We start from the raw sequence: 26,998 nt of genomic DNA on the forward strand, positions 1-26,998 counted from the left end.
GTCATCCTTGAAGGGAAACCAGTTCCTCTGAAGAAGGGGAATTTCTCCTCTATGTGTGTATCTGGCTTGAATGCTAATACACTTTCAAATGGAGCATGCCAGAGTGCCTCTTGCCTGTAGCTAATCTTCAGTTTCCTTGGCTTGCTGGCATCCTGAATCTCTGCTGTGAGTTGAATCGGACGCTGGAAACGTGGATGGAATTGTGTGGCTCTGGCTCTCTTCTTGGCTCCATTGCCTCTGGTTTCTTTTCAGAGCAGTGTGAGACTGTTACAGACTGGAAGGCAGAGTGGAAAGTCTGTTCTTTCTGTGCAGTGTTGCCTGTATTGTGTTCTGTGGTTCATTATCTAGGATTTGTCAGGTGTTCTCTACCTTCCCTCCCAACTGCATGGAACACAACCACTGCAACCACTTTCTTGCCCTGAAGAGGTGTTGTGGGCTCATGATGCTCCATTCACCATCCCCACATGTGGGATGTACTCTTACTGCTTTGTAGGCATCCTCACACTTAGCAGGTGCAGGGCTAATTTGTGACCAGGTATTAAAGCCAGCTTTTAATGGCATTGCCCTGTCTAATTAGTAAATTCTTGTTCTTTCCCCTCTGAGATTGAAGTACATATTCCTTTAAGTCTAACCGTCCATCAAAGAGGACTTGAATGAGGCCCTGCCATGGTTGGTAGACACAGGCAGCTAATGACAAGAGAGAGCCCATTTCCTTTGTGAAGAGAGACCTGTACCAGGGTGATTTATAGTGCCAAAGATTTATTACTGTGGGGGCTGAAGAGTCTTGCAAGCTGGAACCCAACAGCTTAGGTTTTTTTCAGGGGAAGAAGAAATCTGTGTGCCTCTTCCCCACCCCTGAAAGAAGTGAACCCATCAGTAGCAGCAATTGCAGACTGAGCTGGGTCAAGCAGCAATTGCTACTATTACTGTGCTTGGTCTCTTCCTTCTGGTGCAGCTGTGTTGAGCTTTACACCTGTGCTTTGTTCAGTGACCTGCTTTGGCTGTTCAGGCTGATTTAATGAGGGATGAGGATGGAGCAGGACTGTCTGATTGAAGAGTTTCTCTCTTGCGTCTGATTTTCTGTCTTGGCCTAGAGCATGTTTTCATTTTCTGTACACTTCCCCTGGATTTTCTCCTCTTTGACAGTGGAGAAGCAAGGGAGCCTGCTCCAGATATTAGAAAAGCAGTAATGTTTCTTTAACATCTGTTTTCTGATGGTCTCAGAGCAGAGGGTTGTGGAGGTGAATGATGCCAGCAGTTTTGAAAGTGATTTTGTAAATTAATGGATAACAGGTACATAATGAAGATCTAGATGGGGATACACTCTTTAAAATCCTTAATACAGAAACTGTGGATGCAAAGTGAATGACCACAGAAGGTTGCCAAGCTTACATGTTCTTCCTGAGCAGCATCGGCCAGTACCACTAGAGATGAAAAAAGTGAACTCGATGGGCCATGGCTTGACAAAAGTGAGTGTTTCTCTTCTGCTTCTGGCCATGGTGGGTCAGTCCAGCATACTTCTACCCCAGCATTTGGTGTTCAGCATTGGTCAGTAGTAAATGTCTATGGAGAAGGTAAGAAACAAGAGCAAAAGTTCTTTTCCTGCCTATTCCTTCCCAGCTTCCAACGAGGAGAGGTTAGGGTTTCCCTGTCTAGAGTTTTCATCTGGACCAATGTTTCTTTCATATTTGCAGAAGATAACTCTGTGAGCAGCTCATCTCTTCTTTCTGAACCTGTTAATGTTCTGGGCTTCACAGGCTCCTTTCAAATTCAGTATTGTGTCCTGAAGAAGAAACATGTTGTTCCATTTTTAAACCTTTTGCTTGATTGTCTTATGTGGTTATACAGTGAATAATTTCTCTCTCTGGATACCCTTCGCTCTGTTTAAAGTTTTAATATTTTTCCCAAGCTACCCCAACTCTAATATCAATGGCCTTGTGTGAAGCAGTAGCAAGCCACAACTTGCTGGCCAGTTGTTGTTTGGAGTGGAGTTCAGGCATCCCTGAGCTGTGGTAAGCTCATCACTTCCTCCCAGGGCAGCCTGTGATTGGAGCCCACAGAGATGCAGCCCAACATGAATTGATGGCCATGTAATTGGTTCTTATGTATTCACATGATAAAAGATGAGTGTCAGTTTAGACTGGGACGCTTGTAACTGGCCGCAGAATCAAATACTGGTGTTTGAGTAATGTGCTCATTTCAGTGTGATTGAGCTTGGTTTTGGCATTCCTTTGTGTGGGTGTTTGACTTAACAAGTAGAAACTGTTCTTTTAATAGCTGTGTTTTTGGATGTGACTTCCTGAATTCTCAGAGCACATGGAAATAGGGCAAGCAATGGAAAAGAAAGGAGGAAACTGTGGTTTCACACTCCTGCCCACAAAGCTGCCTATGCATTTAAAGCTTCCAGACTTCTGTTCCTTGAAGTGTTAGAGGACTGACTGCCAGCAGGTTGTCCTGCTTCACCTGGACAGGAGCTTACTGAGGGGCAGGAGGCAGTGTGGTACTTAATATCACTTTATCAGATATTTTTGTCATCAAAGGACAATGTATGTTAGGGAATCCTCTGCTCCAATGCAGACTTGGCATGTGTGCCTAAAGAGTCTTTTTCTCAGTCCTTTCTAAGGCAATCCTTTCCCTTTTATACCATTTTATGTGTAGTTTCCCCCCAATATACTGACATAAAGCATTGTAATAAATTACTGCTCACCTTCTTTTCCTATCCTTTCCCTATATCTGTGCCATCTCTTTTGCCTGATCACTTTCCTATCTTCATCTGGCTTATCTCAGTTATCAGTGAAATGTAATAATTCTTATCCTGCCTTGCAGCCCAGCCTGATTACATATACTGAAGGTCATAATCTGTGCTGTGAAACTGTACCTTACTGATGTCAGCATGGTTTGAACTCTGGCTTCTGCAAAACTTTTCCAGCGAGTTTTTGGGTGGTTTGTGATCTGTGTGGGAGGTGGCCACTAAACATCTTTATGCCTTAGATGTGTATTAATCTGTTAATGAAGCCTTGTATGCCTTTCTCTGCATGAAGGGCTGGAGCTTTCTGGCCTGACTGCCAGGTTTGATTTCTCACTCTGGTGCTTGCTCACAACCAAGCATGCCCTGAACCTGCAGATGGGGAGGAGGGGTTTTATTCAGGATCTTGGTTGCTTAGGGCTGAAGAGGTGACATGCTCCAAACACATAGTATGAAAACCCTGAGGCAAATCATATTGTGGAGAACTGGGGAGGTGGAAGCTGCCCAGAGCTTTGGGGGCAAATGGATTAACGTTGTTGCAAGCGTGTCCGTGTCAGGACTGGAGTGATCAGCACAGGAAAGCTCTAGGAGTCATTTCATGGCTGAGTTAAACCCAGATGAGGCTTTGCTTCCCTCCTCCACAGAGCACCTGTGTCTCCATGCCTCAGTGTCCTGGCCCTCTCTGTGTGTAGCATGTGCTCCATATACATCCCTTTCACCTTTTCTGATCTTTGACTTCTTAAAACCCTCTGAGTATTATTTCCCTATCCCCTGATGAAGAACTCACTTAGACTTAATTTGTAAATAGCTTGAATATTACAGGGCAGAGGTTTTTGTGATTTGGGTTCTTTCCCCTAAAAGCATGAACAAGTACAGCCTCTGCATGGTATCAAGAAAGAACTGCTGCCCTGTGTGCTAAGATAAGGAAAGTATATGTTTGACTCCTCTTCTTCCTCACCATCCTGATTACTTTTTTCAAAATTCTCCTAAATATTAGAGTTTGAATTTATTATATGTGTGTCTGTATGGCAAAAGGAAAAAGACAAAAATAATTTGTGGCTTATGGCACTCGTAAAAGAGATTCCTTCCACCTCCAGTTTTAAACTGAAGCATTCTTGATTTTTAGTTGTTCTGGCAGACCTGAAAGGATTCTCCCTTCCCCCTGACCTCACTGGCATGCATGGATTGCTGCTTATTGAAAAGTAATTTTCTGTCATAGATTCTAATGGAAAAGTTTATATAAAATGTCATTCTATATATATATGCATGCATTTTTAAAACAATACTTGTTAACTGAAAACTTTGCCAGTCACATCTGAAAAAATACTAGGATTGGTCTTGGCAGTCCCAGACCTTAAAAAATAGAAAGGTGGTATTTTATAAATAGAAGAGATTTTCTTCTTTTGCATTATGATTCTTTAAGCATTTTCTATACATGAGCAAATATTTAGACTTTTTTTCCAAAGCAGTGACAGCTGGAATATGAAATCAATTCCACATGTCCTCTTGTAGGGTGTGAGGTTATAAGAAGAAAAAGCCCTGGACCACATAAGGTTTGTGATAAAATGTGAGCAGAGATGACATTACATATCTTTTCCCACTGGTGCAGGGAATGTTCATTCTCTTTTTCTGCACAGGCTTGAAATTGGTCATGGGCCTGCTTTTGTTTATTCTTGGTGTCTGCTGCTCAGATGCTGGCATGGATTTCACAGCAAGCATACTTTGTCCAGAGGTGTCAAAAGTTGTTCTAAGGAAAGGTCTTGAGAATTGATGGGTCAAAGGCACGTAGTATCTGCCTGACCTCCTCTATCTGTGACAAGTACTTAAGGCATCTTGGGTGAGGCTGAAATAAATAGGATTGAAATTGAAAAATGATCCTTTCTGGAAGAGTCTTTCATAAAATGTGATAGAAATAGATATGGCCTGAAAAGAAACCAGAATCATGGGGTTGAACCAGGCAATTTGTTTCTCTAGTTTGCAACCTGCTGCAGCATTGTGTCACTGTTGTATTTTAGGCAGCTCAGAAATTAAAAGTCTGTTCCCTGGGGGTTGTGCCTCCTGCGTGCTCCCTCCCTACAATTGGAGTCCCTGAGGGTCTCCTTTCCTTGTTGTCAGGATTGTTGTAATTGCATCATCTCCTAGGGCTTGCTCAGCACTCCAGTGTACCTGTCCTTTGATAATAGTGGCATCTTTTCACTTCCCTGCTGGGTCTTCACCTGGTCTTCATTGCAGAATCAGGACCAAGCTTTTAGATTATGACAATTCTTGCTTTCTGGTAGGATATTGCAATCATAAGAGACACAAGGTGAAGTTTTTAAAACTTTAAAATCAAACAAAAAGTCTCCCAGACCCCATTGCACTGAAGCTGTGATGATTAATCCAGCTGAGCAGCAGCTTTAACTTGTCTACAAGACCTGACAAGTCAGGACAAGCATTTCTATCCTGAAGGTAATGGTGGTAATTAAAAAAAAAGTGTAGATGCTAACAAGTTCTGAGGATCAGCAGAGGCAGCCTGCCATACGCAGGATGCCAGTTTCTGGTTTGTGGGACATCTGACATCAGTCTGATTTAACACAGGAGCGATACGCTGGTGGCCAGGTTTTTTGAACCCATGTGGAGCAGGTTTCCTGGTAGTTTTTTGCAAAACCAGAGCCTTGTAGCAGAAAGAGAGACACAAGTGAAGTCCCACTATGAAAAACAGTTTTGGTTTGCTAATGGGAGATGCCTCAGCAAAAAGAGAACCTGGAGCCTTTTTTGCTGTCCTCCTGGTTATGGTTGTTGTCTGACTTTTGGAGCAGATGCTGGAGGAGTTGACTTTTTGATGATTTTTCTCAGCAATAAAAGTCCTCACTCTGTCCTTCTCACAGTTCCTGCTATCCTGTTCAGGACTTGCACTGTCCAGCTTATTCTCCCTGGGTCTGTTGCCTTTCCAAATCTCAGTGTGAAGGTACTAGACTAGAAATCCTGTCCTGGGAGCATAGGCTGCACCAGGCCTTCAAGAATGCGTCATGCATCGCACCCCTTCACATGCTTCTGTTGTGCATCGCTGGATCTCTTTTCTCCTCTACTTTTGGCTTTTTGGCATCCTGCACTGGCCTGTTGCACAGCCTGGGGAAGGATGCCCCGGGCTGAGTGTCCCAGTGCTGGCCGTGCCCGGCTGTGCCAGGCGCAGTGCCCCGCTCCCTCCCCTCCTCTTGCTTGGCCCACATCGGAGCCCCCGAGAGCTCTTTGTCTGCCCAGTCCTCCATTCCCACATGGCGCACCCTCCCCAGCAGCCCTCTCCCCATTCAGCAGTTTGGGCTGAAAGAACCTTGGCTAATTACGCCAGGCTGAAAATTACCACTTTGCCTGTTTTCCTGCTGCTGGGCCTATTTGTGTGGGGCCTGTAGTTAGAGGGAACAAAGTCCCCCCTGTGGAGCCAGGCAGGCCCCAAGTGTGAAGCTACAGGTACGAGCAAGAGGGGAATGAAGGGAATAATTACCAGCTTCTCCAGGTGAAAGCCCCGTTAAAACTTCAATAAGCCAATTAGGGGCCAGGGTGTGTGTGTGGGGAGAGTCTCCCCCACCTATAACTGATTCCCACCAGGCAATTAACAGAAATCATTTCACGGAGAGGAGGATAAGAAATGGCTCTTAGAAATTGTCTTGAGTTGGGGGGGCCTAAAACAGCACGACTGCTGCAGTGGTCCTCATGTACTCCAGCCTCCCTGCTCACTGTGTGGCCTGAAAATGTTGGTGGGGCTAGGAGGAGAGGGAGGAGGGAGGGAAAATGGCAAAGAAAAAGGAATCGCTGGAGCTTTACACCTGGGCAGGCTTTGAGGAAGTGAGGGCTGGAGTTCAGAGCTTCTTGTAAGGCTGTGTGTGGGCCCAGAGCCCACAGCTCAAGGGGGCTGCTGGGTCTGGGGGGGGATTGAGCTCAGGGTGTCTTCCCCATGGGGGCGAGGGTGAAGGAAAACAGTACTGACCAGAGTAGAGAGGGGAAATGTGATGGGTGTGAGGGCTGGAAGTGGGTGTGCAGATTGGTGAGAACTGAATGCCAGGCCCTCAGAGATCTGCCCAAGGTACATGACAGTCTGTAGGTACAAATGGTGTCCAGTGTCTCATACTGTGCATTTATCTCATCCAGGGATCATGTTTTTCTGCTTCTCAGTCAGCAGCTCCACCTGTTCCTTCCTTTAAATTAATTCCAAAAAACCCAGGGAATTTTCTCAAGATGGAGATTTTATGAAGTTATCTTGCAACTCCTGTGTACTGTGTTGCAGATGGCGTGTGCAGCAGTTGGAGGTAGAGCTTGCTGTCTGGTGGGTACCTCTCAGGAGCGTTGCCCATTGGTGTTTGAAAGGCTGCTCTGGGGAGTAGAGCAAGAGTAGAGCATAGGATGAAGTTGCTACAGATGGCTGAGATTTCTGTAGTGATGTTGGAAGGGACAATGCTTTGTGTGAGTAAGGAAGTTGAGACACCAGATGTGGTTATTTCACCTGCACTTGAAAAAGAAACAAAAAACCCAAATAAACCTTTAACTCCTCAAAACACAAATGTACCTTAGTAGCCACTTTCTTTGAATTTCTAATGTTATAGCTTCTGAGCATTAAATATTTTCTTTGAGATTTTGTTCTGATTACTGATAAGCTGATGTAACTGTGCTGTAGTGGTGTTAATTCCCTAGTCTCAAACTGACCTGAAAGTCCCTAGATTTTGTCCTTTTTCTTCTTTTTTTTCTCCCCTTCTCTTTTTTCTCAGAAAGCTCTCTGTTGTCGGAATAGAGAGCTGTATCTCTTGCACAGCCCAGATTTTAGACTCAGAAGTGATTTCTCAGTTGAGTCATGTTTTCTTTATTATTCAGCTTCTAAGATGTAACCCCAGTGGTTGCCTGCAGAGAGCTCTGCTCACAGAAAGGCCTAGTAGGCATGCACAGACAAATCAGTTTTGGCACGGACTTTGATTTTTGGTACAAGTTATTCAGATCAGTGCCTGAATTATGTTCTGGATTAAATTTCTCTTATGGCTAAGGAGTCTCTTTTTTCCTGTAATCACAGTAATAACTTGAGCATCATTTGGGATTTAAATTTGGTCTCAAGAGTGATAAGGAGTTTCTATACAAAGGCCTCTGCACGAACAACTACTCCATGCCTGGCAAGCCCAGAGGTTTGGGAAATGAGGAAAGATAAAGATTGTTAGACATAGCATGTAAATATGTATTTTGCATTGTTAAAAATAGATTTTCAAGACTTTTAATAAAATAGCAGGTTGATGTCAAATACTTGCAGCTACAAAAGCAGTTCTGTTTGAAGTTCTGAAAAATGACAGCAGCATTGTGAAAAGCACTGTTCCAATATTCCTCTTGTACAGGAACACTCAAGATCCTAAATCAACTCTTATAGAGCTAATCTGAATGTAGTCCTCTTTTGAACATTTGTTTCTTGCTAAAAGTGTGTGTCATGTGGAGTGTTGGGGAAAGCATTGATATTTAGATGTGAACAGGCCTAGGAACATCAGGACTGTTTTGTGGTAGTTTCTAATCAAGGGTATTTTTCATTCAATACTGTAGTGTGGAAGAGTGTGCATGTGTTTGTCCTCTCTGGAATCTTTGCCTTTATGTCATTGAGCTCAGTTTTTTTCCAGAAATGAGACTTGTGCTCTCTATCTGGTGGCTTGTTTTCACAGAACTTACCTGCTGCAGGGCTGCTGAAGGGACACTGATCAAGGTTGCAGGTAACTTGGGCACAGAGTATGGGGTGAGACTGCAAAGAAGTGAAGGCAGGATGGAGGTGTCTAAGTTGGACACCTGCTAAAGCAGCTTGCTAGAGTAGGAGTGATCTGTCTACCATGCCAGGAATTGGGCTTATGTGAATAAGAAAAGCTTTTTTTGCTCTTCAGCCTGAGTATCTCTGAAATCTGGAGGAAGACATGAAGTTAGAGGCCAAGGAGGAAGGTTGGAGAGGTGAAGCTGATGTTCCCTCTGTCATGAGTCATGAAGTGTATGAGATGGGAGGAAGTGACATGAGCATTTCTTCTATCTTGTGAGCTGGAGTTCTGTCTCAGATGTGACTTCATATTTCAATCCAGCATCTCTGCAGTGCCCTTCAGGACAAAATGTAAATGCTGTCTTTCTGGGGAAAGACACTTTTCAGTGGTCCACTTGAGGTAGCATATGAATGAGTTATTAGAGCATCTGTTCATGCATGTGTCATTGGTGCTCCTTGCAAGAGCACAGGATTTCCTTTTGGAGCAGTAGTGGTTGTCAGTGTTGCAGGGTTCATGGTGTTCTCTATGCATTTTGTTTTCTCTCTGTGCTGAGTCCATGGTGGGGTGTGGCAGAGCTCTTCTGTACCTTCTCTGTGTGACATTTATGAGGTATATCAGGAGCATAATTTAACTCTGAGTTGACTGGTGCCTTGGGGGATGCTGTAGCATGCACGTGAGCTCAAAGAAGCAGCAGCAAACCTGCCAGAGCTTTCCAGTCTGTTTCTGGAACAAGCCTGGCTATTTGCCTTCAGCTGCTGGGTCTTTTTGGGAAGGTTATTCAACAAAGGTGAGGCTGTGCTGCAGTGGGTATCTTCTGCTTGCTCAGGGTGAGCTTTAGGTGCTGTCTTACCTGTTGATTTTTGTTGAATTTATGGTTACAGAATGTTAACATATAATCCAGCTGTCTTGACTTCTGAGATACTGAAGATGCTTGGTTCAGGTCTCTGGTCATCCTGTGAGAAGTACAAAGTACAGCTAAAGAAACTGGTCTAGGACAGTGAAGGGGCAACACCAGCCCAGCATGACCACCCAGTCCTGGGTTTGTCCAGCATTGCCTGAATCTAAGGCAGATGGGATTTCTTGCATATTTGTGGTACCTGCTTGCTCGTAAAGAAGACGCTAAACTGATGCTGTGCTATTTTTTTTTTCTCCTTGCAAATTAAATGCCCCTGCAGAAGGAGCACTTGCTCCCCTGCACTCTGTCTCCCTCCCTTTGTGTGGATCTGGTCTGTTGGAGAAGTCTCATCCTGGAGGTGGCAAAACTCTCTGTGCTGGGTTTCTGACCTCCTCCTCTCCCCTTCACAATGTTGTTACTGTTGCATCTGCTCTTCAGCAGGGGCTCCATCAAGTTTGTGTGACCTTAGCACTGTATTCATGCTGGAGGAGTTACCTTTCATAATGATGTCAACTGATGAGGCTGGCGGGATGGTGGCGGCCGCGATAAGACATGACATGTTCTAATGATTCGCCTTGGCGAGCTGAGTGTGTGTGTTGGGGGGGCACAGAGGGGCTTGGAGAGGGGAGGTGGGGGCCCCACAGGTGCCGACAAAGACTTTGACCTTTGCTGCTATAATATCAGTGTTTCACAGGCAGGGCGGTTCGGTAACCCACTTTCAGCCCATCAAAAATTGATTTAATTGCAATTTTTTCCCCCAATTAGGAGCACTGGAGCTTAACTAATTGGAGTAATAGAGAGTAATAAGGCTCTGATAAAAAGCCTTCCTCTGCCTCCTTTGTATCTTGTGTCATCGCCTGTCAGAGGTCAGAGAGCTTGCATATTCTATTAGGCAGAGTTGCCTTCATTTGTACAAATTAGTTTACCCAACAGTAATTAAAATGCCAGTGCGGGTCGGGGAGAGCTGAATACAATTGATGGGCACGTTGGTGAAGGATTTGACAGCTCCGGTGGCCTCCCTTGCCAAAGCGTGTCAGGGCTGAATCAAAGGCTACACAAACCCACAGACCCGTGCGTTTAACCCGCGGCACCGTCGGCACCAACTGCTCTCTCTCTTCTCCTATCTCCCTTTTGGACTTGCTTTCTCTTCTCCTTCTTTTCTCATCTCACTTGAGACTTTTTAAAGTAGATGTTTCCCATCTTTGAGCTGTCCTTTCTGTTGATCGCTTCCATAACACTGCTACCAACCGCCCCATCCTGTCTCCCTTGGTTCTCCCCCTTTTCTCCCCCCACCTTCCACATTCCCAGCTGCAGGGCTCTGTCAAGTAATAACTTCTTTGTTTCCCAGTCCAGTGAGTCTCCATATATAATAGTTTCCAAAATGGAACAACGATGTCCAATTCCAGGGGGCGGGGGAGAGCGCCAGGAGGAAGGAGCAGGCTCTTGCACGTGTCAAGCAGATTCTGGATTTGAAATCCCTGAAGAGCAGAATAGAGCTAGAGAAGCAATCTGTTTACAGTACAGGGAAGGGCACAAGCCTGGGGCACAGAGATGTATTGAGATGGGAAATGACCTGTTTTACCCAGGTTTCTTCAATGACTTTGCATTGCAGGATTCCCAGCTCAAGCAGGACCCACTCTGGAGGCTGAGTTGATCGTGGGGAAAATATGTGTGGTTCAATGTGACTTGTGTTTCTGGAGCTGATACTGCTTCCAAGCCTCAAGATAAACAGCTTCTTTCCAAAAGGACTAATGGGCATCTACCTCTGTTCCTCTGGTTTGTTCACATCTGGCAATGGTCTGGCCAGGATGGGGTAAAGAGGGATGCTACGAGTCAAACTGTAGTTGGCACCTTGGGAGCAGCTATGGGATTATTGCAGCTGGAGTGTAGCCAGAGCACTACTGCTGTTGCCAGAAATGCCATGGGATCTTCAACAACCACAGTTCAGTCAGATGGAGAGTTCTTGTATTTCTTCCAACAGCACTGCCAGGATGTGTGCTCTCTTTCATTTCCTGGCCCAGCTTCTAGTGTGGGGGGATGATGTCTAATGAACGTCTCTTCTGCAACAGAGAGAAGGTCTGGCTTCTGGAGAGGCAGGCTCTTGGTTGTTCTGTTGTTTTTGGGGATTTTTTTCCCTCTTGTTTATTCCTCTCCTCTCTGTCAGTAGGGAGTTTCAAATAAAAAAAGAGGGCATCAAAGTATCAGATGAGTTGGAAGATTCCTTGTGTTTGTTGGACAACAAAAATATGCTGTTTATGAAGTATGTGTATCTCAATGCTGTGCAAAATTCTTGCCTTTCTGGTTTGGTTTTTGGCTTGGTTTTAGTTCCTAGGGGATCCCTGTGAGGACAACATGCAAAAGAAGCAAGCCTGATAGAAGGCTTCAGCCTGATCTTCCACACTAAATGAAGTTTCAGAAGTTTCGGAGCCAAGCTTTACATGCTTTCCTCCAATCTGCATGTTGGTTTAGACATAGGAAAGCTGACTTCTGTTGCTCTTTTACCTGAAGTAAAACTGTCACCTGTGAGAGGTTCCCAGTTATGAGACATCTGAGGCTTCAAGGTGTGTGCCTGCAGATCAGACTCAAGGTGAGGGGCCCTGTATCATGCCCTGGAATCCAGACTTTAAGGTCAGTTCACTCTCAGGTTTCAAGAATTTCTCATTGGTACCTCTTCTTGTGCATGTTGTCTTGTGAATGCTGCATTCTAATGCTGCAGTGAAGGTGGCCTGCTCTTGTGGGAGAAGTCTTATCTTTGCTTGCTAATGGGCTCAGGCTGTTAAAGATAAGGCCTGCAAACCTGATCCCACTGAAGTATGAGACAAAATTCCTGTTGACTGAATGGAGTCAGCTTTACCCAGAAGAGACTTGTTTGTGGCCCTGAGGCCTGTATTCGATGCTGGAGAAAAATCTCTTTATCTAATGCTTTTTTTTCTCTTTTTTTTTTTTTTCTTTTTCTCTCTGAGGAGTGGGGGGTAAGGACCAAGGAGGGAAAGCTGAAGTCCAGAACTGACAGCATGAGGGAGGATTAAACCTAGCTGTTCCTCCCACCTTTTTCTCCCTGTTGGTGTGCCTCCATGGTAATTTAGACCTGTGGCAACCATCAAAGCCTTGTGCATACCTTCTGCACAAAGGGATCTGTCTCCCACGTGAGAGTGTTCTCTGCTGGGACAGAGTCAGTTTGTCCCCCAAAAGAAAAATCTTAAGCACCCAATTGCCTGCTTGACTGACTCCCTGACTGCTATTGTGTTTCTAACCACAGTAATTGACTTTAGTAGTTATTAATGGATTATGGCTGGGGAGGGGGGGACAAAACCCAACACCTAGCTTTGTAGCAGGGGAACCTCCTGACCAAAGTGCTGCTTTCCAGACATGGGGCTTGACGGACAAGCTGCCAAAGCAGGTGTCTTTTGCTTGTTTTCCTCTGAGGTGGGTGACATTGGCAAAAGAGAAATGTTCCCTCCTGTCCTGGACTATGGTGGAGAGAAGGTAGGCATTGAGCAGAAACCATGTTTCCAAAGATGACATGCTGGACACTTTCTTAATTGATCGTGGTGGCTGCTGCACAGCAACAGGAATTGGATTTTCCATAGACTCTCAGACTTTGGTCAGGGACTTAGATGGAGAAGAGTAATGTGAGCATTCTGCAGCACCTGGCTGTAGGGACAGCCCAGTGCTACAGGTGCTTTGGCTGATTGCATGTGCACTGCCAATGAACCTGGAATTTTGCATGTAAGACATCCTGGTTGGAGACACTTTGAAATAGCTCTAGTTCTGCAGGCCTTTTCTAGCCTACAGGGCAGATAAGCTCACAGAACTTGTGGACACCCCCATGGTGTGGTTTGATGGTTTGATGTTATCTGCTTGCCTCTTTTTCAGAGTGTTTTATCAGTGCTGCTTTGGCCTTATTGTTTGGAGAAACCAGTTGCTCAGCTAAACCACAGAGAAAGGAGTAGAAGGAGTCCTGAGTTCCAGTCTTGCTTCCATCTGGTCCTTCTCTGGCTTCGATTGAGTTAAGCCTGTGTTCACCACTTGGCTGCTGAGTGCCTTCTTGCAGCAGCAGTAGTACTTCTCACAGAAGTCAAGGCTGCTGCAAGAATCCATTCCTGGTACAATAGAAGCTTGCAGACACCTTGACTACCAAAGAAAGAATACTGTAGAGGATCAAAGAAATGTTAAAAACTACTCTAACTGCTATTTTTATAGACATGACATTGTTTTCTTATTTTGCTTTCATGTTTCAGCTGTTAGCTCTGTATCATACTGCAAAAGTTCTTTAGGCAAAGCCTTGAAATGGCTTTTATTTAAAGCAGGTTCCATTTCCTGTGTTCATGCTATCCTTGTTGCATTGACTTAAACGTAGTTTTGGCGTTTTATTCTCAGTAGCTGCAATAAATATGGCTTTGTGAGAGATAATTTGTAACTTCCTTAGAAAACCTTGGATGAGCTGCTTCCTCTTATTTGGACTGAGAATGGGCAGCTGGCACAAAACAAGCAGTGTGGTTTGGACAGCACAGCACCCATGTTCCTCACGCTTGATTTTAAGGATTTGTTCTGTCTTATGAACTAGTATGAGGCCAGTGGGTGTCAGGTGACCTCTGGAGCCAGCATGTGCAGCAGGGACGTAGCACTGCCAAGATGACTTTGGAATGGGCCCTGCTGGAGGGTGTAAATGGAGCCAAATATTGCTGCCTCTAACAGAGTGCCTGAGCACTGGGGAGGGCAACCTGATCCAGCTTTGAAATTGGCCCTGCTTTGAGCAGGCTGGACCAGAGACCTCTATTCTGTGATTCTTTAGGCCTGTGATGCTGCAGCCAGTCCATGATTGTACTCAGAATTTGCCAACAAGCAGAAGTGAGACATGAAGTAGGAAATAACAGTAAATTTTCCATGGGGTCTTTCTGCAGCTTACAGCACTGACTGTATATGAAACATGCTAAGTTCTGTACTGACCCACTTGAAAATGTTGTTTACAGATGTTCCTGTTTAGGTTTTCCCTTTGTATTTACAAATACATTTTATGTCCTGCCAATTCTCTGCAGTTGTGACCTGCTGCATCTGGGAAGCTCAGCTAGTGAGAGTCCTTTGGCAGCTCTGCCTTTGCTGCTGCCCGTCCCTTGTGAAATGTGGTGGCACATGCTGAAATCATCTTGAACCATAATTCAAAGTCTTTCTTGTAATCTGTTTTCTGTCTCACTCATGCACTTTCTTCAGAACATGAGGATTAGTAAGTGTTTTTTTTTGTTTCTTTGTTTTTTTAAACAGCTCATTTGTGACAGGGACAGCCTGCTGTGGACACATCTCACCTCTGAGAATCTGGGACCTTGAGAGGTGAGTGAGCTTCCAGGTTACAGGGAGGGACTTGACAAGAAAAGTGAATATCAATGCAATATTGGAAATGCTGCAAAAGGGTATTATTCATGTTGTCAATATAGGCAAGGGATGATAGAAGATGAGATGTGTTGAGGAGTGGGGGACAAAGCAGACTGGCGTGGAAAGGGGTATGTGGGGGGTGGTTCTGGTTCACTAACTTGGCTTTTCTTCTCAGCTTTTCCAGTTGATGGCACAGCCATCCTGGTTTCTTCCCATTACCTGTATACAGTCAAAATATACCCATTACACCCTCCTTTTCATCTGTCTCTGTTAATGCCTCAGCCAGAGGAGGTGAGGAAGGTGATCCTTATCCTCCCATTCACCCATTTCTCTTTGGTGCTGGGAAGCCAGAGGCAAACACAGGCTCTGAAGTCACCTTGTCCTGCCTGGCAATTCCAGTAGCTCAGAGAGGTGATGTGTGGCAACAGGTTATCTATGGAAGTGACTTAGGCACGTTGTCTTCTCTTTGTCCTAATGAGCACTGAGGAAGTTAATTGCTGTGGCCTCTGATTTGGGGTCTTTGAGTAGTTCCTGTTCGGTGAAGGTGCTGACCTTAGCAACTGGGGAAATGTTCTCAAATCTTGATGTGAGAACTCAACTGCTGACAAATTTGAAACTCTCAGCCTGAGGGTCTTAGTGTAGTGATGGACAGATAGCAAATATTTCACAGGATTATTGGAATGGCAGCCCTGCCTTCCAGGACCAGGATACTCTGGGTAGGAGTGGCACAGCCCAGATTATCCAAAGGAGTGCTGTCAGGAGTGAGATGAGCAATGGCAGAAGGGGCCTGAGGGATATTAGTAGAGCTGTATTTGGGGAAAGGGGATGGAGGAGGATTGGTGTGGGCACAGGGTAGGTCTGAGACCAGTTACCTTCTAATCTATAGTTTAAATAGTTTAGATTGTTTAAGTCAACTCTATCAAATACAAATTTAAACCAGCAGTTTTTTTCTCTGAAGTAACAAAAAAACTTTCCAACAATGCGTCCTACAAGCTGGAGCAGGAAAGAGCACCAGTGCATTACTTATGGTGCATGTTTCTTAGTGATCCATCCAGTGGTGCCTTTGGAGTACCCCAGAAGGATGCAGGCTGTGCTGTGATACCCCTGTCCATCAAGTCTTCTGGCTGTTCTTGAATAGAGGCATCTGACAGGGGTGAGGAGATGGGCAACCCTCTCCCCCCTGCCCCAACCTTTCTGACAGCCTTTCCCAAGGAAGCCTGAAGAGATAATAAAGCTGTGTAGAAAATAGGATTAAGGTAATGAACAAGCACAGCGGAGTTTGATCTTTCAATAACGTAAAAGCCTGAGTGACAGGCAAATAAAAAAGCCAAGGCAACCTAGGCCACTGGGCCTCTGTTGAAATGGCTAGAGTGTCAAACTTATTCTTCCCTCTTCACCTGTCACAGCTGGAATGCACCATGCCACTGGGTCTTTTCCTCTGCAGGGACCTGTGTGTGAGCTGGTAGATTCGTCAGCATTTGCAGGGTGGGAGGCTGAGTAGAAAGCATGGCTGGGACTCTAGTATGTGAAGCTTGATGTTATTATTCATAGAAAGGGAGTACAGAGCTATCCTTCCAGGTCTTGACTCTCCATAAACTGTTCATCTTCCCAGCAGAGCTTTGGATCCATCTTCAAAGGCTCCAGTGACTGCCAGAAGGGATCTTGTAGGGAATGCTTCTGTTCCTTTGAGGCTTTTGAATGTTGTCTCCCTGGTCAGACTCCAGGATTGAGAGTGTGGCATGAAAACTTAAAATCTTAGAGCCACCTAGGACTTAAAAACTTCTCCTGAGCTTAATGTGTCCTGAAAACATCTGGCAGTCAGAGCCAGGGCCTCTGAGTTCGCTGCTTACCCTTTTCTTGTGGCCACAAAAGGGCTCAGAGGCTGCCCCGAAGAGGCTGAACATGGCAAGGATGTCTAAGAACAGAATCCAGGTAATTTCTGTCAAAAAAAAAAAATTGGGAAGGGTAGAATGATGCATAAGGTGTGTTCTGGAAAACCAGAGGATCCTTAGCACCACTGAGGTGTTTAGTGCTGTCCAGGATCAGCTAATTCAGTTAGGGGAGTTTTCTTTGCATCAGAGGGGTGAGTAAGTAACAGTACAACAGTTTCTGTGCCATTCTCTTCCAATGGGGTAGGTGGTCTTTTTACCCAACAGCTGTGATCTGGAACGTGCTACAGAAGGATTTAAAGCTTAAATAACCTTTTGTGTACTGATCATCTTAGTTCCAGGCCAGATAAGTCCTTGGCTGGTGCTTGTCAATGTTGGTCATTTTGTATTTATGACCTTCGCTGTTGCCTGACCCTGGGGCAGCCATTCTCATTCCTCCAAGAGGAAGAGGATAATGTCTTCACCTGTAAATATGTCCTGTGCTTTGAAAAGGGCTTGACTGGTTTTGGTGCAGAGGAAATTTTTAGTGGGGAAAGGAAACGCCTCTTGCTGCATCCCGCTCCCACAACTGTCTTTCATTCCTGACTCTGCTGAGATGATGGCATTGGATCAAAGCCACAACAGGCAGCAACAAGCAATTGTCAAGGGAGTCTAAAGCAGGGGAATGACTGCATAATGCCAAAACACTGTCTCTGATGGCTGAAATTCCAGCTGCTGCTACACCTGGCCCTGTCTCCTGTAATGAAGGAGGATTTAGATTTTTTTCATATGCTTTTGAAGCTGGCTAGCTGCACTTGTGGAGGACATCTCTCACCCCTCACATGCTACCCTGTGCCATCTGATTGCTTTTAGATGTGGGGAAGTTGCTGTGCACTAATTCCCACTCTGGATCAAGGTGTGTGTATGTAAAAGCAGCTGTAAGTTCAGTGATTAGAGGCCTGCAAGGGGAACAGTGAGCGATATGGGCCACACGATACTAACCTGTGTCCTTGCATCAAGGATAAGAGCTTGCTGACTCCTTGTCCTCTTCCAAGTACCCTTGTCCTTCCTTTAGTGAAGGATATGATGGCAGCTGCCCCTCTTGCAGGTCAGGTTCCTCTGCTACTTCTGCCTTTCTCTATTCAGACCGTCCTGTCTTGTTTGACAGTGTGAGTGTGTGGCTCAACAGAACAGCCACTTAATGGCAAGCAAGAGAAAAGGAAACCTTATTCAGATCCTCCTCCTCTTTTTTCTTCTTTCTATTGCCTTTGGGAGTTTAAACTCCTTGGAAGATGAGGGTCATGCACCACTGACAGCTCCAAGGCCAGCATTTGTCATTTGCCTGCAGAGAACTGTTGCTTCCCATGTTATTGGGGTGGTCTTGCATGTCATTAAGTGACAAATGCCCCTGTCTCAAGGATGCTTCTCCATAAGATAGAATAATCCAGAGGTCTCTTTGCAGCAACTCCTGGAGTTATTCTGCAAAGCCTGATATTTGAAATGGACCAAAGATCTGTCTTACATGGTAGTCTTCATGCTATAAACACTTTAAATGCACAAATCCTACAGTGTTCTTTCCTGTGACATGACATGCTGCAGGGCACAAGAGCTCTGAAAACAACCAAAGTTAGCTGTGCCCTGCAAGCCACCCAGATCCTCTGCCTTTTAAATAGCCAGTCTTTGTCCAACTCCTCCCCCCTTTTGAAGGTATTTTTGGCAGAGTGGGGATTTTGTTTGTTTGTTTTCTGTTTTTTTTTTTTTTTTTTTTTTTTTTAAGAACCCTCTAATTTCTTGTTCAGTTTTTCTCCTGCTCCTGAGCCCTTTGAAAGTAGCTTTATGCCGTCACTGACACCAAACTGACACTTTGTGTTTCCCCACTTCTTATCCCTTTATGGCAACAGATGTTGAAATTTTGTATCCCTTTTATCTGTCCCTCTTTGCCCTCTTCCTGTAATTAGGTTTCCCTTGTTAGCAGTACAAAGTGGCCCGGTTTGCTGCCTGGCCTTTTGAGCCATTGTGTCGGAGCACATTTTTTTCCTCCTCTTTCGGAAGAGTTCCTTCCCCCTTAAGTAATAGGCAGGGTGTGGGCCAGAGCTGAGGCTTTTTCTTGTTTCTTTGTTCTCCATTTATCTCTGCCACCTTTTTCAAAGAGATGAAGAAAAAAATAGTGCATGGAAGGGGAAGATACAGAGTTGCATTTCTTGACTGTCAGGCCCCCTGCTCTTCAGGTGTTGAAGGCAGGTGCCTTTGATGTCTGCAGCTTTTGGGGAGGTGGGAGGTAGAGGATTCATGAGAGGGACTTGGGAGCGGAGGAGAAGGGAGATTCAGGTGTATGGATGGTGCCCTCAGCAGAGGGTTAGGAAGGAGTCTGAGGTAGCCAGGCAGCTGCTAAGCAGGTTTCTAATCTGTTCTGCCTGTAGTGTTGTTGCACTGTGCCCTTTCTTTCCAAGAGCCAGCATGAGTGTTACCATCTTTAAGCAGCTGGCTGAAGTTTGCTAATGTGCTGCTGTGTTTCTAGTGTGTTTCCATGGGTCCATTGCTAGGTTACATCTGTCTGGGCCGTGGACGGGGCAAGAATGAGTTGCTGTCTTTTCAACTTTTAGCTTATGTTGATCTGCATCCATTTCTGTGGCTCTTCAGAGCCCATGGAGTTAAAATTTGTGCTCCCTGTGCTGATCTTAAACAGCAAGTGTAATTTGAGAGTTGAAGCATAAAGCATTGAACACTATGGTCAGCTGATCACGACTGATGATTTCCTGTTTAAATCCAGTCCTTCTTGACTTAGTCTTCTGTTGTGCTCCAGTTTTTTAATTGTGTGGAAGTAGGTGAGTGAAATGAAAATCTGCAGGTCTAGTTCTTGGTTATAAGTCTTGCTGAATGTTTTCAATAGAAGTTTTTAATGTAGAGGCTTGGCTCAAGACTTCTTAATGTTGTGTTCTAAAATAACTTCTGCAGAAGAGCATTCTCTCCTCAGCTTTGAACTCCAAGGTTTATGCAAGTTTGAGACCCTCTAATTTAATCACCAAAGGAGCTGTTGGGTGAAGGAAGCACATATATTCAGAACTGGAGTTGGTAGATCAAAAGGAAAGGTAACTGACTCCAAGAAGTGTGGGGTGACTGTTTCACCCAGACATTTAACCTGGATTTATCCAGTCACAGAGAAGTGGGTGCATATATCTGATAACAGGAAAGACAAGCAATAGCAAATGTTACCCTGTCACTGATGCCAGTTTCACAGGATTTGGGGAGCAGCAGAGTAAATGCAGTAGATGTGGAATACCCTTTCCAGTCCTGCTTTTCTATAGATTCATATGCCAGGCGTCTTTTTTCACCAAGGAAGCTCCTCCAGGTTTTGTAGGAAAGAGGCTTCTTATTCCTTTCAGACTTGCATTTCTTTCTCAGCATCTGTGTCTTGGCTGAATACGGTTTTAAATCACAATGACCAATCCAGACCTTGAGATCTTGAGTGTTGTTGGAAGCAGGACTCCAGGCCTATGGCCAGCTTGAGCCTGTTATGGAGAAAGCTTGCTGATGCCAGGAGCCTCTTAAATCATGGTTTTTTGGATAACTGTCCCTTTTAGAAGACTTTGTTGTGTTCAGAACTCTGTCTCCTGTCTATAATGGATAGTTTCAGTCTTGTCTGTGCAATGTATTCCCATGGTATGCATGTTTTCTCAAAACTGAGGCCTTGTTGTTCTTTACTGCTTTCTGCTTGGGCTTTGGTTTTGTGACACTATGTTTCTGAAGTCTCTTACATAAGCTGGGCATCTTCTCCATTCTTTTTGTTAAGAGGGCTCTGGTCCATCTTAACCTAAATGTAAAATCATTGTAAGAGGAAGAACATACAGGTGTTTATCCTAAATCTTTTCTTCCCCATGGCAGTCTTGGCCCTGTCCCACTAGAAAGGACCATGAGGCCAGCCATCCCTTTTGGATGTGTGCATGTTCAGGGCATGCTGTGGCCTTTGAACTCTTGTTCAGGCATATTTATGACAACTTTACAAGGCCCTGAACAATCAGAGAGCATGGTTGGGGGCTGGACACTCCAAGCACATCAATCAGTTTCATCCCTCTGAGCCAAAGCAAAAGTAATCTTTATTTTTCCCTGGGTTGAGAGAGAATCAACAGAGGCAAGAGAGAAGAATGGGAAGGAGTGAATGAAGAACCCCCTCTGTCACTGGCTAGTGGTAGCTCATTTAAACAGATGGCTTTGTTTTGATTTGGACTCTCAATTTTTTTGTCTCCCCAGTAAAGGAGACCTGCAGAGCTCTGTCCAGAAAGGGAGCAATACAGCCGCCTGTTCCCACACAAGTGGGGCGAAAGGCGAGAGGCTTTGAGAATTCCCTGCTTCTTTTCCTCGCCTCCCTCTTTTTCTCTTCCTCCAAGAAATCACAGTTTGAGAATTCCCCCCTACTCCTCCCGTTGGAAAGAAAGACAGAGAAGACATTCTTGACATTCTTTGCAGAGAAAAGGGGTTAAATGTCTGAATTTGGGGGTCACCATGTTATACAAATTGCAATCTAATCGTTTTTACAAGAACACACGTGTGCTAAGAAAAGGAGCCGTGGACAAGAAAGAAAAGGGGATAGACAACCTTTTTTGTCCTATCTTCTTTTTTTTTCCCCCTCAAGGTTTTGGACTATTGTCATGTCCTGTCTCTCTCCCCTCCTCACCCCCGAGAGGGAGAACATTGGTTTTATAGTTAAATTGGTTCGTAAAGCAGAAGGGCTTGGTGCCATTTCTGTTTGTTTTCCCAAATAAAAGCCCCAGCAGGGTCTCTTTTGCACCGTTGTGGCTTTATTTGAAGAAACTGGCTTTTTCCCATAGCCCAGTGTGTCAGTTTATCCTCTGAACTTAACCTTACGGGAACCCGAACAACAAAAACTCACAGGGTCCCAGAGCTGGAAAGGTAAAGAAATTGTATCTTTTTATTGGACCATTTAAAATGTGTGTGGGCCAATTCAGAGAAAGCAGAAGAAAAGAAGGCAAAACTCCCTTTTCTGTCTCTCCTCTCAACACAATCTCAGACCGTCGTTGGTGTCTTTCCCCCCTACTGCCTCGAGTCCCTTCAGCTGCACTGAGGAATCAGAGAGAGGCATTTGCCCTGAAAATTACTTGAAACAGCGTCTCTGAGCCATTTCACTTGAAGGTGCTCCCTCAAAATTCCCCAATCCAATCCCACACCTCCCTGCAGGAATTAGTAGCCTGGTCTAAATGCAGGGGCAACTTTGGGGTAGGATAGAAGAATAACTTTGCTAAGAATCTGTTTCTCCCTGTGTGCAATACAGATGTTGTTTGATCAAGCCTTTCCCTTCTTAGCATAAGTTGCTGAATCTCCTCAGTGCCTCAGCTGCCATTGCAAAGCACCTAGAAGAACAGCAGCTCAGCTCTTCCCTTTGGTTTTGGTGCACTCTCCTAACTGGGTGACAGAAATTGTGCAAATGCTACACTTGGGATAATTATTTTTAAAAGGATTTTTTCCTTTTTTGTTGTTTGATACTCAGATCAAATATCCCAGTGTTTGGAACTGAACAGGACTCTTTATACCTTTTTTTTTTTTTAAGTATATGTTTCCCACCTGTCTTATTTCAAATAGTTATTTGGGCTGAAATACTGGTTTACTGCTCTCTTTGCTTTCTGAACAGTCATCTGCTTATGTGCAGTAGATTCTTCTCTTTGGTGGATGATCACAGTTCACAGATGAGGATTCCAGAGCAAGTGAATTGTCCTCAGTTTTGCACATCTCTGTTTTCAACAGATGTTCAAAATTCAGCAGTTTCCTAGAGTTTGCATATTTATATAATATCAATTCTAGTAAATTGGAGTCACCAGAAATTGAGGGTAGGGAGAAAAATGTTTTTTCGTTCCAGCTTTTGGAGTGTAGTTTCTTGTGCACTGGAGTCAGCTGGGCAAGATACTCAGCAAATGGGCAGGTTCCAGGGAGGTAGGTGCAGACTTCTTTTGGACTCTGACTTTGAGAAAGTTCTCGGGGAGATCCTGAGCTTTTATGGCCATGCAAATAGTTACAGTGGCTTGGGAGGCCGTGTATAACTTTAACTTGGTGAAGCAACTTTCCATGGGTTATCTGGAAAGTAACCATCTGGGCTCTGCCATGACTGACCTTATTTTGTCTTCATATTAGTGATTGAGAAGGAATAGAACTTGAAGCTGTTTAAAAAAAAAGAACAACAACTTAAAGAAACCAGACTGTTTCTTCCCTTTACTTTGCTTCCGGGCTGCCTGTCTTCTGGAGGTATCAGGAGAGCTATGCTCATGGCTAGATTTCTAGCATGGGAAGGAAAGAGTGAAATGTGGAAATCCTGAATAAATATCTGATTTAAAAAGTAATTTTTAGAAGTCTTGAAGAACTTGGAAATTGATTGAGATGGATCAAAGGATTCTCTATAGTGTCTGAACAAAATGCCTTTCACTGTTGGACTCATCAGTTGGATTTACCAGGCACATCAACTTGGTTTAAACATCTTGTTCTATCACCAAGGTGTCTGGAGCCTACTGCCAACACAGCTTTCCTGTACTAGGGATGAAATAGGCTGCTGGATTTGCTCTGGCTCTGTTCCTTGTGGGCAGGTACTGGATTAGCGCCAATATTATTCAGTCTATCTAGATGCTTAACAGGAAGTATGAAAAATTAGGAATATTATGAGATTCCTCAGCACTTGAGGCTTACTTGTGTGTTTGTAGGTGCTGGATTGGCCCAGGTGGTTTGTGGTTAAAGTGCTGAAATGGGGAGTTCTTGCTCTAGAGTGGTCTTTCCAGAAGACTTGCACTGTCACATTTGTGATTCTGCCTCTCCAAGCTCCACTGGTGCAGAGTTGTTTCTCTTGGTGCCACCCAGCACTGGGACTGAACGTGGGCACTATCTGGCCCAGGCTGTTCAGTACAAAGACAAGCAAAGCTGCTACCATCTGCACAGGTAACTGCCTGGCTTCCCTGAAGAAGACCTGGGAATGAAACAGATACTTGCTACTGCTGGACGGGCATGGCAGGGTGGGGACATGGTGTGGTCCTTCCATGTTTGGGCTCACTTGGTCTTCACAGACACTTCCTGAGCAACCTTCACAGCCTGTAACAAGGACAGGGCCTCTGAAGTACTGAGGATCAGCCTACTGGGATTTGAAAGGTGTTTAGGTGAAAAAGGGACCACCGATTAAAGAAGATGGCTGTTTCCTGCTGTGTTTGGCTGCTGCTGGGGAAAAGGTCCAAGATAGCTATGCCATCTCTTTCTGTCCCTCATGGAGAAGGTATCTTTGTCTCTCTTAGTTGTTAGAAACCATTGGTGATGTGCTGGTGTAGGTACTGCTGTTCTGTTGCCTGTTCGTGGGTTATCTTGATCCTTTATGGGTTATTAAGGATTAGCTGTGGGTTTTGCTCCCAAGAAAGGGGGGAAGCTGTTCAGGTATGAGGTTTGAGGGGAGGGGTTATTTGGGATAACCAAGAGTGGACAATTTGTGGGCACTAACTTGTGATCCCAAGACTAGAAGAGTTGTGGTGGCAGAATTCCCTTCCCAGCATGGGCTCAGCATGGCTATGTATGCTGCAGCACATAGACCTAGTCTGGCATGGTGATAGCTGTCCAGAGACACCTTAATCTGCTGAATAAAGGGGAAATACTAATCATGTTCTGCATCTTTTTCACCTTACGTGTGCCCATGCCAGAACACATTGGTGGTTTTTTTGTGTCCCCAGTGTAGAGCACAGTAAATTTTCCCCTGGTGCCAGATGGTTAAGTGCTTCACTGTAGCAACTACCACATTGCCTCTGTAAATTGCCAAAGAGCTGCTCCTGTTTCCAAAGGCTGCAGATCCCACCTGAGAGCTGCTTTGGCCGACCTGTTCTTGGGCCAGGAGAACTGAACTGATTAACAAACCAGCAAAGCAAGGTTTACTTTGCTGCAGTAAGTTGCAAGTATCTGTGCTCATTTTATGCCTGCAGAGAAAAGCCAATCCTTTTCTTTTCTGCTTCCTTTTTTTTGTTGCCTTTTCTTTCATTTTTGTTGCCTGGGATGGAAATGTAAGCAGAGGGAGGAAAAGTGGTGTGACTCTGCTGAAATGCTTGGGTACCACTGCAGTGATGTGTGAAGGCAAGGAGAAACACTGGGAGTGAAGCACCTGGGTGGTGCTGAGGGTCCAAGCTGCTGGTGCTGCCTAGAGCTTGCTGGGGTAGCTCACCTCTTGGGAGTAACTCCTTGCTCCTGCCTGAGCAACTGGCAGAAGATTCTTATGCATCTCACAGGTAATCCAAGGATTCTTGTCTGGGAGGGCAGCTGACTCCTCCTCATACCTCTATTGTGTGTCTTACAACTCTGGGCCACACATACATCTTGTAGGATGAAGAAGGTTTTGTAGAAGCCTTGATAAGGGCTGTGTGCATGTCTGTCTGTTCTGCTGGCTTTGCAGAATGGCAGATGGAGGGGATCTCTGTGCTTGGAAGGGTGGGCGAGTGCCAGAGCACTCATGTCTCACTTCAGAGTGGATCTGATGACTCACCTGTGCCAGCCAAACCCCACTGCTCTTGCTCATGGTGCTCAGACCATGAGTGCTTCAATCTCTCAACCCACAGACAGGTGCAGAATTGCTGCTGAGTTGGTTTACAAGTAACCTTCCAAGGGTTAATGTATTGTGAGAAGGTTGCAAAGGGCTGAAGCCTGGAATCCCCTCGATTCCTTGCCTGGAGAAACACAAAGTCCAATAAGCCAGCACCCCTGGATTCGTGTTGGGGGGGATTAATTCATGCACTTGATGTTAAAGCTTGTCCGAGAGGTTTGCATGGGGGGGCCATTGCTAGGGCTGGTTGGCCTCTCTAAATGGTTGCTAGGGCCCTGGCATCAAGGTCCAATGTAGCTGCCCACAGCCACGGTCACGGAGGGAATTACACAGCCACAAAGAAATTGTTATTCTACATAATCTGCTCTTTGGAGAGTGACTGTGGGGAAACAGGCTGGCCCCAGCATGCCGCCAGCTCTGTGATCATAGAAGCGTGCTGGCTGCAAAGATCGGCCAGGGCTCGCCTTCTGATCTGGGGACACCAGGGCTCGAGGCGCTAATCTGCTTTATCAGCGATTTCTCTCTCCTGACACAAAGGTGTTTACTTGTTTTAACATCTCCCAGGACTCTATTTCTCCTTTTGTGTGGTCTTTATCCCCTGACGAGGGCTTTAGCCCAGATTACAGACAGAATTAAGGCATTTGGCGATGTGCCTCAGAACTGTGTGATGCTGGATCAAGGAGCAGAATGTAACAAAATAATGGAGGGAGATGCTGAGAGTGACCCCACTGCGGGATCCGTGCTGTTGGCTTTCAGGACTGCTTCATTGTCCTGAGAAACAGGAGGCTGTTGGTGAGGGGTGGCCATGGAGCAGAGTTTGAAAAGCAGGTGCTTCAAGTTTTATTGTGTCCAGCATTTTTGATGTAAAGGGTGTGAGGAGAAGGAGAAGGAAAAAAAGGAGGGTTTGCAATAGGTGGCCATTTCAAGAAGCTGGGCAGATTGCCCACTCCATTCCCAAGAGTCTGTCATGTCTGAATACCACTGGCTGCTGCAGCAGGTGGAATGACACTGGGACAGGCTTTGCCATGCACCTGATGCAATTCTGTGTGACCCAGGGAAGAGGCTCAAGCTTCTTGAAGTCTGGCAGGCCGAGATCTCACCAGACACTATCCACCAGGTGAGCTGCTGGTTTGCATAGAAACAAGCAGCAGAGTGATACCACCACAAAGCACTCAGCATAGAGCTTCATGGAGATCTTGCTTTTGCTCTTTCACTGCAAGCAAGGAATTAAAAAGGAGGAAAGGGTCAAAAAAGGGAGAAAAATCTAGCCTTTGGAAAGTCATCTCCAGATGATTGATCATTGGGGTCGTTGCTTGTGACCTATCACATTCAGCCCCAGATACGGTGTTTGTAGAATGTGGTATAACTGGAGGGGGTTGAGGAGAGCAGCCATGGCAGACTGGGTTGGGAAAGTCTGATTTGCCTGTGGATCTGTGCTGTGTGTCAAAGATCTAGGGAAATACCCCAGTGGACAGTATTTTGAAGGACAGTATGGGACGGGATTGAACATGTAAATGGCTCTTGTAGACTATTTGGAGTCTCACTAAGCTGGGAGTTGTCTCCTATGAAGTGGAGCCATATAATTCAGAATGCTGGTCACTTCTCCCATTCTGCTGGGGGTCAGCTGCATCTGTACCTTGGCTCTTCCTCTTCCAGCTGGGACTCCTGCTGGTCACCCTTCATGACCCTTCATGGTTAATGGCCCAACCAGTAGCAGAAGCTGGGACTGGGAGACAAAAACTATGTGGGCTTTTGTATTCTGTTATATCACAGAAATGAGATCTGGAAGACTTCTGTGACACCATCTCTGCT

The 26,998-nt window shown here is 45.2% G+C and overlaps 1 protein-coding gene across 3 annotated transcripts in view; it reads left to right on the plus strand.

The window, feature by feature from the left end:
• The window catches only part of FBXW4 (F-box and WD repeat domain containing 4), a 61,451-nt gene that overhangs the window by 30,628 nt on the left and 3,825 nt on the right, over positions 1-26,998 (plus strand). For 2 of the 3 annotated variants that reach the window (XM_074545114.1, XM_074545116.1), the window contains one exon: positions 14,648-14,713. The exons of the other annotated variant lie outside the window; for it this stretch is intronic. In XM_074545114.1, coding sequence (XP_074401215.1) covers positions 14,648-14,713 — 66 coding nt within the window. The remainder of the gene's footprint in view (positions 1-14,647; positions 14,714-26,998) is intronic. 3 annotated transcript variants of the gene reach the window in all.

Source organism: Zonotrichia albicollis, chromosome 7, assembly GCF_047830755.1.
Source record: "Zonotrichia albicollis isolate bZonAlb1 chromosome 7, bZonAlb1.hap1, whole genome shotgun sequence".
Lineage (NCBI taxonomy): Eukaryota > Metazoa > Chordata > Aves > Passeriformes > Passerellidae > Zonotrichia > Zonotrichia albicollis.